Raw genomic sequence first — 15847 nt, 5'->3', positions numbered from 1 at the left:
CGGGCGCCGCGGCACGACCAGGAGGGCAGTGGTGCCCCACGGGGCCCCGGGAGGCGGGGGACGGAGGGGCCCAGGCCCCCCCGCCACGTGGCCGTTGGTCGCAGAGGTCAGGAGAGGTCTGGCGTTGCGAAGGCTCGTGAGAGGAGGCCGCGGCGATCCGGGGCCGCCCTCCGGTCACATCACGTCGACGAAGAACTCGCTGGGGTTGCCCATCGCCATGTGGAAGGACTGGCGGCTGGCGGTGAGCTCGGGGGGCACGGAGCCCAAGTCGCGCACTGGGGGGGCGCCGGGGGGCTGCACGGCGGCGGCGGCGGAGGCCGGGGCCGGGGGCGGCACCATCATCACCACCATGGGGTTGTAGGCCAAGGGCACGCCGCCGGGGGCCGCGTAGGCTGCGTGCAGGGAGTGGTGGGAGCGCACGCTGCCGCCCCCCAGGCTGTGCTGCCCGCGCGGCACAGCCCCCTCCCCGCCGGGCCCGGCCACGGCCCCCCCTCGCGGGCCGCCGCCGCGCGCCGAGTACTCCGACTCGCTTCCGCTGCCCGACTTGGAATCCGCCCCGGCCTTCTCCTCCTTGTGCTTGGCGGCCCCGCGGCCGCCCCCGCTGCCCCCGCCACCGTCGCTGCGGTTGGACCCACTGCTCCGACTGCCTGCAAGACACAGCAGCGGGGCGTGGGATGCGGGGACCCCGTGCGGGGGGGATCCCCGAGGGGAGCGGGAGACGCAGAGGTCGCCGTGAGCACGGCCGCCCCGGGATCAGGAAGCCCGGCCCATCCGTCCTGCCCCTTGCGGCCCACCCCCCACCGGGAACTGCCCCAGCGGCGGGGGGACGCACAGGGGCCCCCGGCACTCCGCTCCTTCCATGCTCAGGCCACTCGGGTCTGGGTGCCCCGGCATGGGGGGCAACCGCCCGCAGAGTGCCGCCCCCCGCCCCCACCTACCTTCGCTGTGCTGGCTGCCAGCGCTGCCCACGCCGTAGCTGTAGGAGGAGAGCTCGTGGTACGGGGGCGGCTGGGTGCTGTAGGGGTGCGGCGCCGGGTACTGGTAGGAGAAGGTGGGCATCAGCGGCCAGGGGGTGGCGCCGGGGAGCGGCAGCGGGGCCAGCGTGTCCTGGTCGGAGGCCCCGCTCGAGCCATCGTTGTCGTTGAGGGAGAGGTTGGCCATGTCTGGAGGAAGAGGAGGGCCCGGCATCAGTGGCCGAGAAGAGCCGGGCGGGTGCCTAGGCGGAAGGCGGGCAGGCAGGGCAGGGCAGGGCAGGGCAGGGCAGGGCAGGAGCCGGGGCTCCAGCCAGTCCCGCGGCGGCTCCGCGCCAAGCAGCCCGCCTTGCGCCGGGGAAGCGCCACACAGCTGGGGCCTGGATCTGCACCCGGGCGGCCTCGCAGCTGGGGCCCTTCTGCTCCCAGGACGGTGCTCGGGCCGAGCCGGAGCGAGCGGGGCACGTAACCCGCAAGGCCCACCCAGCCCGCACGCGGAGAGGCAGGCCGGCTGCCCGCCGGACCCCAGAGGCAGGGCGGGGTGAGCCCTCCCGCCACACAGCTCCTCAGCGACGGGGGCTGGTCCCCCCGCCGCGCAGCCCTCCAGTCCCCTTCCAAGGCCCCCGGCTTGGTGGCCCCCCGGCCGCAAGCGCCTGCCCCCGGCCCCCAACGAGGCCGCCCGGCCCCGAGGACCCGCAGGGCCGCGGCCACCGCCCCTTACAGTTCTCGCAGCCGCTGAAGTCGCCGAAGATGTAGTAGCACTGCTCCGAGAAGGTGATCTTGTTGACCGTGTGGCGGATGAAGCCGGCCTTCAGCAGGTTGCTGGCGTACTTGCGGGCCTCCCGGCGGTCCTGGAAGCCCTCCACATGATGGCACAGCCAGTCCACCACGTCGGAGCCTGGGGGGCGGCGGGGGCGCCAGTCAGGGCTCGCGGGGGCGGGGTCCCCAGGCTGAGGCCCTCCAGCCCCCTGCGGCCCCCCCGCTGCCCCACCAGGGCCCCCGCCCCGCCCCGCCCCGCCCCTTCTGCAGCTTGGTACCTAGGAAAGCATTGGGAATGGTGATTTTCAGCCACATGCGGTCCCGGACCTCCAGGCCAGACTCGGGGGAGGCCATCGCCTTGGTGACGGAAGCCATGTCCGTGTGGATGGAGAGGTTGAAGTCGTCAAAGCCTGCGGGACGGAGGCGAGGACGGGAGCGCGTGACGGAGACGCCGGCAGAGGCCCACGCCGAGCAGGCCGGCTTCCTCTCAGGAGGACCGGGCTGCCACGGGGCCGTTGGTCCCTGCCTCAGGAAGGGGCCGGCGGAGGGTCAGGCGGGGAAGGCGCAGGGCGGGATGACACCCTGGGACACTCTCCTTCGCACGAGCAAGCTCGACGGAACAAGCTGCAGGTTGAAAGGGCACCCCAGAGCAGCCCCCAGCTGCGTCGGAGTGGAAAGCCCCTCATCCCCAGCCAGCAGAGCTGCACAGCACCCGGAGTCCCATGCACTGGGGAGCGTCAGGTCGGAAAAGGCCGGCAGAGGGAAACGCGCCCACGCGAAGCAACCCGCCCGGCAGCCGGGCTCACGCTCGTGAAAGCCGGCCGCATCCCGCCGCGGGACGGGGGACTCACGCTCTGTCTCGGCGACCGAGGTCCCCGAGGTGATGGTGCTCATCGAGCTGCTCCCGGGGAACGGTGCGAAGGCCCCCGTCAGGGCAGCCGAGTGGGACACCCAGGCCGCAGGGTCGATGGGCTGGATGGGCTCGTCTGGGCAGAAACAGCGGCGACCGGCTCGGAAGGCTCCCGAAGAACCCGGCGTGCCCACGCCGAAGCCCCCGGCACACCCCAGGCTGGAGCCAGCCCCCCGGCAAGCGGGCCCGCTTGGCAATCCTCTGTCAGCCTCCAGCGGGGAGCCACGTCAATCCCCCCGTGCCAGGGCTGGACCCAGCCGGCGCTCGCAACGGCCTGACGGAGCCGCCGGCCCCCCCATGGCTGCCAGGGGCCCGGCCAGCCACTTACTTCGAGGCAGCGTGAAGTACCCCTGCGGGGACGGGTCCCAGCACTTGGCCACGGTCAGCACGATCGGGCTGCAAAGGAGACGGGAGGTAAGTGCGACGAAGAAGGCAGGCGCCGGCGGCCCCCCGGTGAGGCTGGGGGGGGGGCGGCACCCACCCCGGCTTGTGGACGATCTCCCTCAGGACCCGCACGGCGTCGTCATTGCTCATGTTCTCGAAGTTGATGTCGTTCACCTGGGCCAGGGAAGAGGCACCTGTCAGGCCTGGGGAGGACTGCTGGCTGGCCCTGCCCCGCTGCCCCCTCCCGCGGGCCGGGCTGGGCCGCTGGGGCCCACGCCCCCAGGCTGCGGGAGCCAGCAGGGCCGGAAAGGGCCTGCGGCCCCCGGGATGCCGGGGGGGCACGGGGACCCACCTGCAGGAGCATGTCCCCGGGCTCGATCCGGCCGTCCGCCGCCACGGCTCCCCCTTTCATGATGGAGCCGATGTAGATGCCGCCGTCCCCCCGCTCGTTGCTTTGCCCCACGATGGAGATGCCCAGGAAATTGTACTTCTCTAGCCAGGCGGGGAGGAAGAAGAAAAGCACTCAGGCCAGGATTCCTGGCGGGGACGGCAGCCTCGGGGCGAGGCGTGGGGGCCCCCCGCGGCCACTCCCGCCTCCGCTGCAGGCGGCCTCCGCATCCCCAGCTCTGCCAACGCGCTCCCGAGACGGCAGACCCGGCTTCTCCCCGAGGCAGCTGCCTGCGGACACCGACGGCCCTGCTCGCCCGCCGCCAGCCGGCCTGCACCCGCTGCTCCCCGTCGTGCTTGGGGTCCGGCCTTCGCCCCCACCCCCGGCAAGCACCCCGTTCCCCCACGCCAGGCGGGTCCCCTGCACGGGACCCCCACCCTTCTCGCGCCTCCCCCTCTTACCGCTCCTCCACCCCCCGAGCGCATCGCCCCTCACCCATGTTCAAGGTCACGGTGATGATGTTGAGCGACATGGTCGAGTCCGTGACGCTGCTGAAGGACGAGGTCTGCAACGGGAATCGCGGCACTCAGGACGGGGGACACGGGGCGCACCGTCTGCCCGGCCCCTCCACCTGGGCTCCCTGCCGCGGCCCCCCACCGCAGCCCCTCTGCCCCCCAGGCGGCCTGAGGCTGGTGCCTGGACACTGACCCGCTCCAGGCGCGGGGGGCGCTGCTTCCGCCGCCGGCGGTGGCGCTTCAGGAGGCGGGAGGCGCTGCTCTGCTCCGTGGAGCTGCTGATCCTGCCCAGGGAAGAGAGTGGACGCTGGAGCCCCGGGACGCCGGCCAGCGAGAGCCCCCACCCCCCGGGTGCCTGCCAGGGGCATGGAAGGGGCGGGCAGGGTGGGATTCTGGCCCAGCGGCTCCCCTCCAAAGAGCCTCGCCTCACCTCGCATGGGGGAGAATTCCCTCGCCACAAGTTCATTCAGGGCAAAGGAGGACAGCCAGGCGGGGCACCCGGGAGCCCCCAGAGCTCGGCAGGCCGCCTGGCCACCCTGAGCTCAGCTCCAAGCCGGCCGGCCGTGCCCTCCGTCATGCCGTCCTTTGGCCACTCCCACCTGTCCTCCTCTGGACGAGCGGCTCCCATCGGGAGGGTGCCTTTCCTCCCCAGGAACCCCAGTGGCCCTGCTCCAGAGAACCCAAGCGCCTCGATAGGAGAGTTCGACGAGAAGCGGCGCCATCCCTGACTGTGGGTCTCCCCAGGGCTGGCCTGCCCCCCTCAGCACCACCGAGGCAGCGATCCCCAAGCCCTGTTGGGAGGAGAGCCAGGAAACGGCAGAGGAAAGGCGGCCAAGGCCAGGAAAGGGACCCAGAGGGCACAAGGGCCACGTTCGCAGAGCTCGCTTCAAGGAATGGCATCTTACAGCTCTTTGCATTTCACAGCCAGATGGGAAATACTGCAACTTATAAATCATTTTTCTGTTTAAGTGAGTTGTGCCTGTTCTCTGTTTGTATGAGCTTTCAACGTGCACACAGGAATAATAAACACACAAACTAAAACTCTAACGACTGAAAGGAAAAATATAGGAGGAGTGTCTGTTGCTTGTGCTGCCACATTCAGCCATGGGGGGTAGGGCTTTTTTTAGGTCCCGCGGTATCCATGCCGCATTTCAAGACAACGTTCCCCCAAAGCAGCATAACATCTAAATTAGCGCAGATATTAAAATGACGCCAGTATCTGAAATCCGACACATCAGTGAAAACTTCAAAACAGCAGTCCTGACAACTATAAAGCCAAATATACTAAGAGCAGAATAAATAAGAAGCGAAAATCCAGGCACGCTTCTTAGTAAAAATCGTTTTAGAAAAAAGATACTTTTAAGGCCCACTCAAAAGTAAAAAAGGTAGAGCCAAAGAGACACTCGAACGAAAGAGTTTTAGCAGGGAGAGGCCATCACCGAAAGGGGGAAATACTAACTTCCTACCGGCAGGAAATTTTGCCCTCCGTTCTGCACCCTCTTCCACGTTGTCCTTAAGCAAGTTTTCCCCGCGAGGCCCGCTATCCCTCCTGCCGGTGCCCCATCAGGACGATCCCCCTCCTTGTCCTGCGTGAGCGTCCAGAGCCGCAGGCCCGGGGCGTTGCTGGCCCCTTAGTCCTCGCAAAGAGGGTCCGGGATGTGAGGAGCCCAAAGACCGCCACTGCCCCCCCCCCACACCTCTGGGACACAACGCCCAACCTTACGACGCCCTCTGTGTGCCCGAGATCTCAGTGGGGAGAGGTTTCCACGCACAGCTGCGCGCGGCCCACCTGCTCATGGTGTCGTCGTCCTCCGAGTCGCAGAGGCTGGTGGTCTCCAGCTCGCTGGTGAGCAGGGTGGAGCAGCTCTCGTAGCCAGCCAGGTGCCGCTCCAGCCGCGACTGCCCATTCAGCCGGTGCCCACCTGGGGCGAAAAGGGGACAGCCGTTGGGCCGACGCGCTCGGGGCCGTCGCCCCGCCGTCACCCCCGCCCAGCCGACGGAGAAAGGACCCAGGAGGGAAGCCCCGGCAGCCACCGACCCCCGTGCTCCAGGCTCTCCCTGCGCCGTGGCCGCTCCCGCCGCAAGGACACGACAGACTCCGTCTCCGTCTCGTGGTCCAGGTTCTCATGGCTGCCAGAAACGTTTGGGCTGCAAAGAAGAAAGGGAACCGTCCTCCTGCTAAACCAATCACAGCACCCCCTCCTCCACCACCAGCCGCCACACGATCGGGGCCCCCGAAAGCTCTCCTGGGGACACTGCAACCCCACGGGTGCCTCCCCCGGGCGCCCCCTGTGGCTCCAGGAGCCCCGCAGGGCCACATCGCCTCCTGCAGCCGAACCCGGCCCCCGCCCCAGATCCTGCGCCCAACCCCCCCGTACTCACTGGAAGGAGGGGGGCCGGGAATCCCCGATGCCGCTGGTCCGCTCCACAGGCAACGGAGGAAGCGGGGGAGGCGGGGGGGAAGGTTCCGGTCGTACCTCTGGGGGGGGCAGTGGCGGAGGCGGCTCTGGCTGGGGCGACTCCGAAGACACAAGCTGCATAACACAAAGGGAATGAAGAGGCATGACGGACAGCGCCGCCCCCCTTCCCCGGGGGCGCCCTCGCAGCAGGCGGAGGCGCCCAGGCCGCCACGCCAATACTTGGCGGCTCCACAAACGCCCCAGAACCGGAAGCCAGGGGCTCTGGGACAGGAGGACGACTCTGCGGGATCCAAGCACCCTTTTCTCACCCAGAGCCGTCTCCCACAGCAGCCACCCAGAGGCCTCCATGCAGCAGGGGGACGAAAAGCCATGCCAGATCGGACGCAGAGTGACCGACCAGCGGCCACGGGGAACCCAGAAGCAGGGCGGCAGCGCCACCGCATCTCCCCACCCATGTTCCCCAGCAAGGGCTGCAGAGGGCCTCTGGCAACGGAGGCAGAGCCACCCGGCCTAGCAGCCAGCCTCCTCCTCCGGGAACCGGTCCAATCCCCCCGTCAAAGCCACCCTCCGACCAGGTCAGGACTTGAATCCCTGTCCAGGGCTGAGACAGCATCCGGTGTCACATGCTCGTAGGGTCAGTGATGGGGTCTGGGGAAGGCCAGGGCTCCGGGATTTCTGCAAGCGCCGGATGTGGACCGATGCGCCGACTGCGTACCCAGGAAACAACCCTGCCATTGAAGCAGGGCAGCGTGGCGTTGTCGTCCGAGATTTCCTCCTTCACGACCCTTCAGCAGAGAGGAGAGAGACGCCGTCAGCGAAGCAGCGCTGCAAGCACGGGGTCAAGCCAGGCCCATCCGCCTCTGTGGGGCAAGGGAACGAGCGGGGAGGGAAGCCCTTCCGGGCAAGCCAAAAAGCGGTGCAGGCGTGCTCTGGGTACCTGGGGCCCCAGAGGGGGGAAGCATAAGCTGGGAGGGGTCTGTCCAGATGTCTGTACATAGCCCAGTGGTGAAAGGGGCAGCGCCTCTTGTGGGCACCGGGTCCCCCTTTCCTCCTGGATGCTCGGCCTCTGAAAGGTGGGGCTGGCTGCAGAATAACATCGCCCGGGGGCTGATGCCCCTCGAGACGCCGCCACACCTTTCTTCGTAAGGTTAGGAGCAGGCAGAGCGGCGGCCGCCATTCCCAGGCCCCTCGGCCCTTCCTCCTCCCAGGGCGGAAGGGCTGCCTCTCCAGGCCAGGGGCTCCTTGTGTCTTCTGGGGGGGCACGAGTACTTTCTCCCCAGGACGCCTGGTCCCTCCCCTCCCCAAGACCTTTGCTGGGGGGGGGGTGTCTACTCTCGGCCAGGTGCCTGGGCCCCTCGACTTCTCCAGCCTTGCGCTGTGTCCCGAGCGAGCGGGGGCACTTCCCTGAGGTCTTGCCCAGGCACATGGGAAAGGGTGTCCCCTCTCCCTCACAGCCGCTGTGACGTCCCTCGGAGACACGGGCACGCTGTCCCCCGGGGACGCTCTCCGCGCGCCCGGCCGGGCGCGGATCCTGCCCCTTTCCGGCACCCCGCCCCCGCCCAGTGCAGGCGCCGTGGGGCGGGAGGGCGCCCCTCCCGGCGCCCCTCCACGGGGGGCGCTTCTCCTCCGGGACACCGCCCCGGCCGGGGGGGGTCGCCCCGGGCCCCGCCCCCCTACCCGAAGTCCTGGTCCATGCTCTTGAAGAAGTACTTGGCGCCGGGCCGCGCCAGGGCCGCCTTGACGTGGCCCAGCGTGATGCGCTCGGCGGGCACCGGGATCTTGACCAGGTAGGGCGTCTCCTCCTCGTCCAGGTGGTAGATCACCTTCGTCTCGCCCGCCGGCGCCGCCGCGCCGCCGGGCCCGGGCCCCGCCATCGCCATGGCAACGGCGGCGGCCCCGCCCACCAGCAGCCGCCGCGCCGCGAGCGGACGGGAACGGCAGGCAGGCAGGCCGGCAGGCAGGGAGGGGCGGGGCGGCGGGCAGCGCGGCGTGAGCGCTCGTCTGGCGCGGCGGCGACGTCCGCGGCGCCGTCCCTACGCGCGCTACGTCAGCGCGCACGCTCCTCCCTATTGGCCGGCCTGCGCTGACGCGAGCACGCCGCCGCGGGCGGGCTGGACTGCGGCTCCCAGGATCCCTCGGCCAGCAGAGGCAGCGGCCGCGCCGGCTGGGGAATTATGGGGGCTGCAGTCCGATCCTCCGGGACGGCGTAAAGCAGCTCCGCCGCCGCCATCGCATCACGTGACGCTCCCCCGCTCAGGCTGTCACGTGAGCGGGTCCGCGAAGCCTCCCTCGCCGCCCGACCCAGTCACGTGCCCCAGCCCGTGACGCCGCAGAAAGCTGCTCGCCCCTTCTTTGTCCTCCTGCCGCAACAGGCCGCCGGTCACGTGAGCAGGAGGCCCGCCCACGCGCTCGATCGGCTCTGCGCACGCGCCGCCGTGCTCTGCATGTGCTCAGAGGCCCGTTCCCGCGCTCCCCTCTCGATGCGCGGCCCGGCCCCATGTGGCGGTGGGGGGACGCGGGGCAGGCGGGAAGGGAAGAGGCGCCGGAGCCGGGCTAGGCTCGGCCGGGCCCTGCAGCGGGGGGGGGGCCTTCCCGGAGGGGCGCGGGGGCCCACTGGGGGCGGCTCCCGGGCAGCACTGCCCCGCCACCCCCGCAGGGGCCCCGCCCCGCCAACACCAAGCAAGTGCACAACCTCCTGTACAAACGCCACAAGGGTCCACATCTTTTATTTACATCGAAAACTCTGCCATGTACACGGTTGCAAATATTCGAACAAAAATGGACGCACTGGGCAGGGGACCCTCCCCTTCCCAGCCGGAAAAACGAAACCGAGCCCGCGGGAAACCCCGGCCAGCAGCCCCCGACGGGCAGGGGGCAACTCGGGCGGAGCGACCTGGGGGTCCCGGTCGGGGGCTTCCTGGCCCCCCGCGACCCGGCGCTCCTCCAGCACCTTGGCTCCGCTGGAACCGTTGTCGGCGGGAGCGGGCGGGAAGTTGGCTCACAAACAAGTTGCCCCTTTTTCTTTTGATACCAGCAAAATCGCAAGGGTCTTCCCGACCGGCTCCACCGCCTCGAAGAATTCATGGCGGGGGGGGGGGCGGGTTAACACTGGGGATCAGCAAATTCTGTTTCCCCTCCTTCCAACTGTTCTCTCCCTTATCCTAGAGAATGTGTGTGTGTGCAATTTTAATGGGAACAACTTGAACCCCTACCGCCCCCCAACCACAGAAAAGCAATGCGGGTCCAAGGAATCTTTCTGGGTCGTTGCCCAGTTTCTCCCCGTGGGCACCCTCTACTCCTCACCCCTTGTCCAGGACAAAGAAAATAAATGTTTGGAGGTGTCAGGAACAAGGATATAAACTTAAAAAAAACCTTTCCAACTGGGAAACAAACAACCCAGAAAAAAAGAGTTTGCTTTCTATCTATTTACAGCTGAACTTCCCGGGAACGGGAGGGAGGGAGGGAGGGAGGGAGGATGGGGGGAAAGGGGGGGAGCAGCACACCCCACTTTGCCGGCCCTCCTCCGTGTCACTCTCCCAGCGCTCCCCACGACACGGGGCGCATCCCAGTATGCACAGGAGCCGTCCCGATGGTTTGCTTCACATCCCACACATCAAGGTTGGCCTTGACAGAACACAGAGGTGGCCTTCGATCGGCCCCAGAAGGGGAAATGGGTGTGAGGCGAGGGGCTTGGAACCGCCAGCCGGAGCCAGCCGATTCCTGGGGTGCGGCCCCCGGCCCCTGGTGCCGGGACTCTCGCCACCCCAAATACCCAAGACCTCTCTCCCGGCCTCCCAAGAAGCAAGGCCCTCCAGAGCAGCCCTCCCACTCCGTCCAGTCCGTTGCCCCCGCGGGGGGGCAGCCCGGCTCAGAGCCACCCTCCCACGCCCCGCGCTAGGGATCGCCGCCTCCCCTGGGCGCCACGGCCGCCGTCGCGCTGGGAACGGTGGGGGCCGGGGGCGGCTTCCGGGAGCCCTCCTTGCACTTCTGGCAGTAGAAGATGTCCGGGACGTGGGTCTTCTTGATCTTGGCGCAGGAGAGGTGAATCCAGGTGCCGCACTGGCTGCACTCGATCATGGGCCGGCCCGCAAACGGCTTCCGGCAGTAGCACGTGATGAGGTCCCACGAGTCGTCCCCTGCAGAGGAGAGGCAGAGCTGCGTCACGCACCGGGCGAGCCCCACGCCTCACAGCCGCCCCGCTGCGGGTAGCCCTTCCAACGCGCACCACCCCCACGCCCCCAGCACGAGCTAGTGTGGGCCGGGGAAACTCGTGGATGCGCGCAGGGCCTGCGAGATGGGCTTGGCTGGGGCCGTGCCCCGTTTCCAGCCGCTGGGGGCAAGACTCGTGCCTTGCGCCGAGAAGCTGCGCAAGAGCAAGCGGAGCCACGCTGAGCGGGAGCAGCCACGCCACGCGCTTCACGTCGGCTTGCTCGGCACCCGCTGCCTGCTCAGCCCCCGCGGTGCCGGAAGGAGCGAGGACGGCCACTGGACTCAAGCGCGAATCCCCCAGGGAGCGGGCAAAGTTCCAGGAGCTCCGCGACCGAGACCAGGCCGGCGCACGTGAGCGCACCGGGGTCTGTCCCGCACGTGTAGGAGGCGCGACTGCGCTTGGCTCCCGGGGGCGGCCTGTTCGTGGCGGGCCGGATCCGCCCGTGAGCTCTCCCTCTCAGACACGGGGCAGGCAGGCGGGAGTCGGCCACGCAAACGATGCCTGTTGCGATCCCGCGAGGGAGTCCGGTCTGGACAGACCCGGATCTGACCCAGCGGGACGCCTGCTGTCGTTAACCCAGAGGGGGAGACAAAGGGCCACTCGAGGACAGGAGCCCGGTCGTTTGGTCACTGCGTCCACCGCAAATATATCCCGGGTGTAATTACGGCGTTGTACATTTAACACACCGCAGGCGGGGGAAGCGCGCACACAGGACGCAGTCGGGCAGCCGCCGCCCCGGCCGGGCCACGCCGAGCCTCAGCGAGGGGTTTCCGGCTGTCGTCCGCTGCCTCCCCCCATTGGGGCCAAGGAAGGGGAGCTGAAGGCGGCCGAGCAACCCCCCGCCCGGCCCTCAGTGCTGGGGGAAGCAAGCCCATCCCACCCCACGCCCCCGCCCGGCCCCCTCAGCCTGGCAGCCCTGGAGGTGTGGGGCCGCCGCGGCCGGCGCTTCCGGCGGTGCCAGGCTGGGGGGGCCGTGCCCGGTGCCGCCACCGCCAAGCCCACGGGGCCGTCCCGGCGCCCCGGCCCCTCACCGGACTCCACCATGATGTCCTCGTCCATCACCCTCATCTCGCCCTCGCTGGAGCTGCCCTCGCCGTCCTGGCTGGTCTCCGTGCTGACGCCCCCCTTCCCCTCCCGCTCCTCCAGCTTGAGGGGGAAGCCGGCCGCCAGGAGCTCTGGGGGGGCCTGCACCGAGGCCAGCGCCGTGGCTGCGCCCGCGGCCCCCGCCTCCTCCTCAGAGTCCGTCTCGCTCAGGGAGGCCTTGTGCTTCTTCTCGCCGCGCTCCGCCTTTTTCAACTTCCGCTTCTTGCTCTTTTTGATGCGCGAGCGCTTCTCCCCCAGCGGCTCGCCCCGGTTGCGCTTGGCGCCCCCGGCCTCCAGGGCCACCTTCCGGTTCCGCCTGTCCTTCTTCTTGTCCAGGCCCCCCCTGGGCCCGGCCAGCGGCGGCTGCGGCTTGCTGACGGGCTCCAAGTCAAAGAGGGAGTCCTTGAGCTTCATCTTCTCCAGCAGCGAGCTGTCGGACTTGAGGCGGCGGAAGGCCGCCTTCTTCTTGGAGGACTTGGCCTTCTTCACGAAGGTCTCGATGGTGTGCAGGTCCGAATGGGTCGACTCCCAGCCGTCGCTGTCCACCACGCTTTCCGGGCGGAGCGGGGAGCTGGAGCCGGAGGGCGTCCAGTCATTTTCCTGCGGGGGGAGAGAAGGCGGGCACGTCGTCGCCTGGACTAGGGCTCCGGAAGGAGCTGGGCGGAAAGCTGCCCTGGAGCTGTTTACAGTGCAAATATTTAAAGGAGGAACGTCCACTGCCAAACCGTTTACCAACAGGTTAAAACGTCCGCCTTAAGTAACATTTAAAGACAAAAGCAAAGAACCGTTCTTGACTGCCGTCTTCAAACCCAGAACTAGCGCTCATCAAACTGGGCCACACGGCTGGGGAGGCTGAGGAGGACAAACCAGCACCTGAAACTGGCCGTAGCTGGTGCCTCCCCCACCCAGGGAGCGCGCATCCCACAAAACGGGTGCCACAGGGAAGGCCTGCCTTGCACGGCACCCCGGAGGTCGCAGCAGCCGGGCAGGGCTCTGCCACGAAAGGAGGCCCACGGCGAGTGTCGGTTTGGGGCCCGGAATGTGGCGCGGCTCCCGGAACCGACTGAGCTGAAGGAGCTGTGCGGGGTGGAGAGGAGGCCCAGCCCCACAAGTGCGGGGCCCCCCCAGAGGATCACTGGATCGCAGGGCTCACGCCAAGCTTCCCGCCTCTTCACACTGCACGGACCGCTTGGGATCACCCCGAATCGGTCATCGAGAGGAAGAGGCAGACAAGAAGGGATGAAGGGACGGCTGGGACATTTGGCTACTACACTGTGAAGACTGAAAAGACGTAACCGTCTTTGTTCTGTGTACTTTTCCTTTTGCTACCTGAGTCACAGAGCTCTAAATTTGGAAGGGCCATCGAGTCCACCCTCTGCTGCCGCAGGACACCCAGTCATACCACCCCACTCAGCGGGCTGCCCAGCTTCTTCCTGAATGTCTCTGGTGTGGGAGAGCCCCCCACCTCTCCGGGCAGCTGGTTCCACTTTATTTTTTTAAAGAAGCAGCTTACCTCCTCGTTAGTCTATGCATGTCAGACCTCACAAGAGGCTAGTCCCTGGTGCATAAGATATGCCCAGGTGGGAACAAACGTGGCAGCAAAATTAACAGGGTTGGGTTTAAGGGATATTCCTTGCATGACGGATGGAAGAAAAAGGGGAATTGCTGGTGGCAGAACCAACAAACCTCCTGGACACAACTTTGTGGGACCTAGACCAGCAAAGGTGGGCTAAAATATCCGCAGCCGATCCATAAGGAAGCTGGTGGCTGACAGAACCAAGCGATCCTCCTTGGGACTGACAAGCACAGACCCTTAAGCGGGACCGCTGGCCATCAGTGGGACGGGTTTCCCGGAAGATGCTGAATTGGAAAAATTTCTGGAAAACTTTCCTATGTAAGTTAATTTACATAAGACCCTTGAGCATCACAAGCATCCTTCTTTGGACTGTATTTAATAATGTACCTGCTGCATTATTAACTCAACATATCACTAGTATTTGACCTGAAATATTCAAGGGAGAGAATTCAAACACAACTAGTGAGCGATCCAATGCTAGTTAGGCAGAAAAGGGCGTATTATTCCCAGCTTATCCTAGCCTCGAAAGCACAGGTGTGCATGCGCATTTAGATGGACAAGAGTGTTGGCTGAATACTGGGGACTGCAGGCCTTTTCTCCCATCATCTTGCCCTTAACAAGGTTTAAATGTTATATATTTTGTAGACATTTTTATTGGGAAAAATTACTTTTTTAAATTTGTGGGGAGGGAACAAAGATATTGAAAACTATTGATACATGAATACATTTTACCACCCCAAAGAATTGTGCATGACAAGCTGACTCAACTTTTTCAGTGGCGCTCAAGGTCTATCAGTTTCACACAAGGCAGGTGTGCAGCGCACACACTGGTGTTCTCTCACATCAGTGCTAAAGTTCAGTACCCAAAACACTCGAAGTATAACTTGGAAATTGTCCTGCTAGTCCAAGGCTGTCTTTGCCGTTGGCTTCCATCCCTTGCTACGAACGCACGAGCGAAACTCCCGATCCCTACAGAAAAACTCAGGCAGGCTCTCCCCCGGTGCTGAATCTCACCCCCAGCAGCTGCCCCAGAAGCCGTGGGCACGGGCTGCTTTCCAAACTCCGATCATTTCTCCGAAGCGATTACGAACCTAATTCTACCACCTTCCAAACCTGGCCTTCAAGCCTGGAGAAAGCCGGGACTGGAACGCAGAGCAGGGCCGCCGGATCCCGCCGGGGGCTCGGCCGCAGAAGCCGCCAGGAGATGTCCGCCCCCTCGCTTCCGGAGCCGGAGCGGCTGCCTGCATTCCCCAACAAGCAACACCCCTGGGATCTCAGCAAAATGGCCATGGCTCAGAGCATTCTGGGATGTGTAGTTCCCACAGGCATTTGTCGCCACTTTCACGGGTTCCGGCTGTTGTGACAAGCAGACTGCAGGAGACAACGCCGCCCGGGAGTCGAAGGCCAAGAGCGACGCGACGCGGAGGGAAGCCCTCCCTGCCAGCCGCGGGCTGGGGGCGCATGGGCCTTGGAGGCGGCGGAGGGGCGAAGCGGCTGCTCTTCAGCGCCGGATCCTGCAGCTGGAAGGCTACCAGGGTAGCTCGCACCCACCCCCTGCCCAACGCTCCCAGATAGCAGATGAAAGAAAGCTCCTGCTCGCAGCGGGGGGGGGGGGATGCATGCGCCCGGCCGGTCACAGAGCCCGTTGGTCCCGGGAGTCCGGACTGACCTCCTTCGTGGAAGGGATGTAGCCCGCGTAGGCCAGCACGAAACTGCAGAACTTGTTGAAGTCCTCGATGGTCCTCCGCCGTTTCTCGGGGGGCTGGGGGGGACGGGGAGAGGCACAGGTGAACACACAGAGCCGCCCCCCCCCCCCAGCAAATCTTCTTCCAGAGCAAGGGTTGAGGAAGCCACGCGCGCCCCCGACGGCAGCGGGGGCTCGATGGGGCGGGGGGCCCCCCGCAGCCGCCATGGGCACATGAGCGAGCCACGCCGCCTCCCTGCTCCGGCAGCCCCCAACGAGACTGGGGGGCGAGGAATGCAAGCCGGGGGGCTTGGGACCCAAAGCGGTGTGGGGAGGCCGGCTGGTTCTTAGCTGACCGGAGCCGAGCACATGCTGGGATATTGCAAGGGCAGCGCCCTCCCGACCGAGCTGCCCCCCGCCCCCCCACGACGGGGCTGCCTCATTTGAGGGGCGCTTGGAGGCGCGAGCAACCAGCCCCCCCACTTTCACTTTACCTGCGACTCCGGTTTGAGGTTTGGAGGTGGATCTGGAAAACAGAGAAGCCGAGGGGCGTTGAGCGCGGCGGGCACCAGGTGCGGCGGCGGCGGCCCCCCCGTGCGGCGGACGCGGTCCCGGAGGAGGGCGGCCAGCGAGCCGCCCGCGCGGAGCCCCCCCCAGCCCCCCCAGGCGGCGCCGGAAAGGCTCTGCGGGTCGCTCCCCGCGAGGCCACGGCGCCCATCAGCCCCGCCGGCGCCCCGGCCTCTGCCCGGGAACGGCCCCGAGCCGCTCCACGTGTCCCCCACCGGACCGGGCGGCGCGGAGCCCGCCGCCGAATTTCCCCCGCAAAGTGCAGGGAGCGGCGCGCCCGCCCGCCCGCCGCGCAGACCCCGGGCTCCCGGGCCCCCTCCGCGCCGGCGCCCCCGACCCGCCCGCCCGCCCGCCAGGGCGCCCCAACTTCCTGCCCCCCC

The 15847-nt window shown here is 67.0% G+C and overlaps 2 protein-coding genes across 2 annotated transcripts in view; both read right to left on the bottom strand.

Annotated features, from left to right (window-relative positions):
* On the bottom strand, nt 1-8227 carry DVL2 (dishevelled segment polarity protein 2). Its single transcript, XM_044417126.1, has 15 exons — nt 8025-8227; nt 7063-7132; nt 6310-6461; nt 5966-6075; nt 5717-5849; nt 4121-4211; nt 3908-3977; nt 3377-3516; nt 3122-3198; nt 2969-3036; nt 2582-2716; nt 2009-2140; nt 1693-1869; nt 939-1163; nt 1-647 (listed from the first exon to the last, which is right to left on the bottom strand). Exons 1-15 carry the CDS (start codon nt 8225-8227, stop codon nt 175-177), a joined length of 2256 nt encoding a protein of 751 aa, XP_044273061.1. The 3' UTR covers nt 1-174.
* An 830-nt stretch (nt 8228-9057) lies between these two features.
* Nucleotides 9058-15847, bottom strand: part of PHF23 (PHD finger protein 23) — a 9662-nt gene continuing 2872 nt past the window's right edge. Inside the window, exons 3-6 of the mRNA XM_044417125.1 lie at nt 15395-15426; nt 14886-14978; nt 11589-12240; nt 9058-10483 (exon numbers count right to left, since the gene is read on the bottom strand). Coding sequence (XP_044273060.1) covers nt 10242-10483; nt 11589-12240; nt 14886-14978; nt 15395-15426 — 1019 coding nt within the window. The 3' untranslated portion in view covers nt 9058-10241. The remainder of the gene's footprint in view (nt 10484-11588; nt 12241-14885; nt 14979-15394; nt 15427-15847) is intronic.

Source organism: Varanus komodoensis, unplaced genomic scaffold (genome assembly GCF_004798865.1).
Source record: "Varanus komodoensis strain SLA01 unplaced genomic scaffold, ASM479886v1 scaffold87, whole genome shotgun sequence".
Classification (NCBI taxonomy): Eukaryota; Metazoa; Chordata; class Lepidosauria; order Squamata; family Varanidae; genus Varanus; species Varanus komodoensis.
This window is presented reverse-complemented; position numbering and strand designations above follow the sequence as displayed.

Coding starts and splice junctions, on each gene's coding strand:
- DVL2 (XM_044417126.1), bottom strand. CDS start 8,227: ATGGCGATGGCGGGGCCCGGGCCCGGCGGCGCGGCGGCGCCGGCGGGC. Junction 6,076..6,309: donor TCCCGGCCCCCCTCCTTCCA/GTGAGTACGGGG, acceptor TCTTCTTTGCAG/CCCAAACGTTTCTGGCAGCC. Junction 5,850..5,965: donor GGAGAGCCTGGAGCACGGGG/GTCGGTGGCTGC, acceptor TTTTCGCCCCAG/GTGGGCACCGGCTGAATGGG.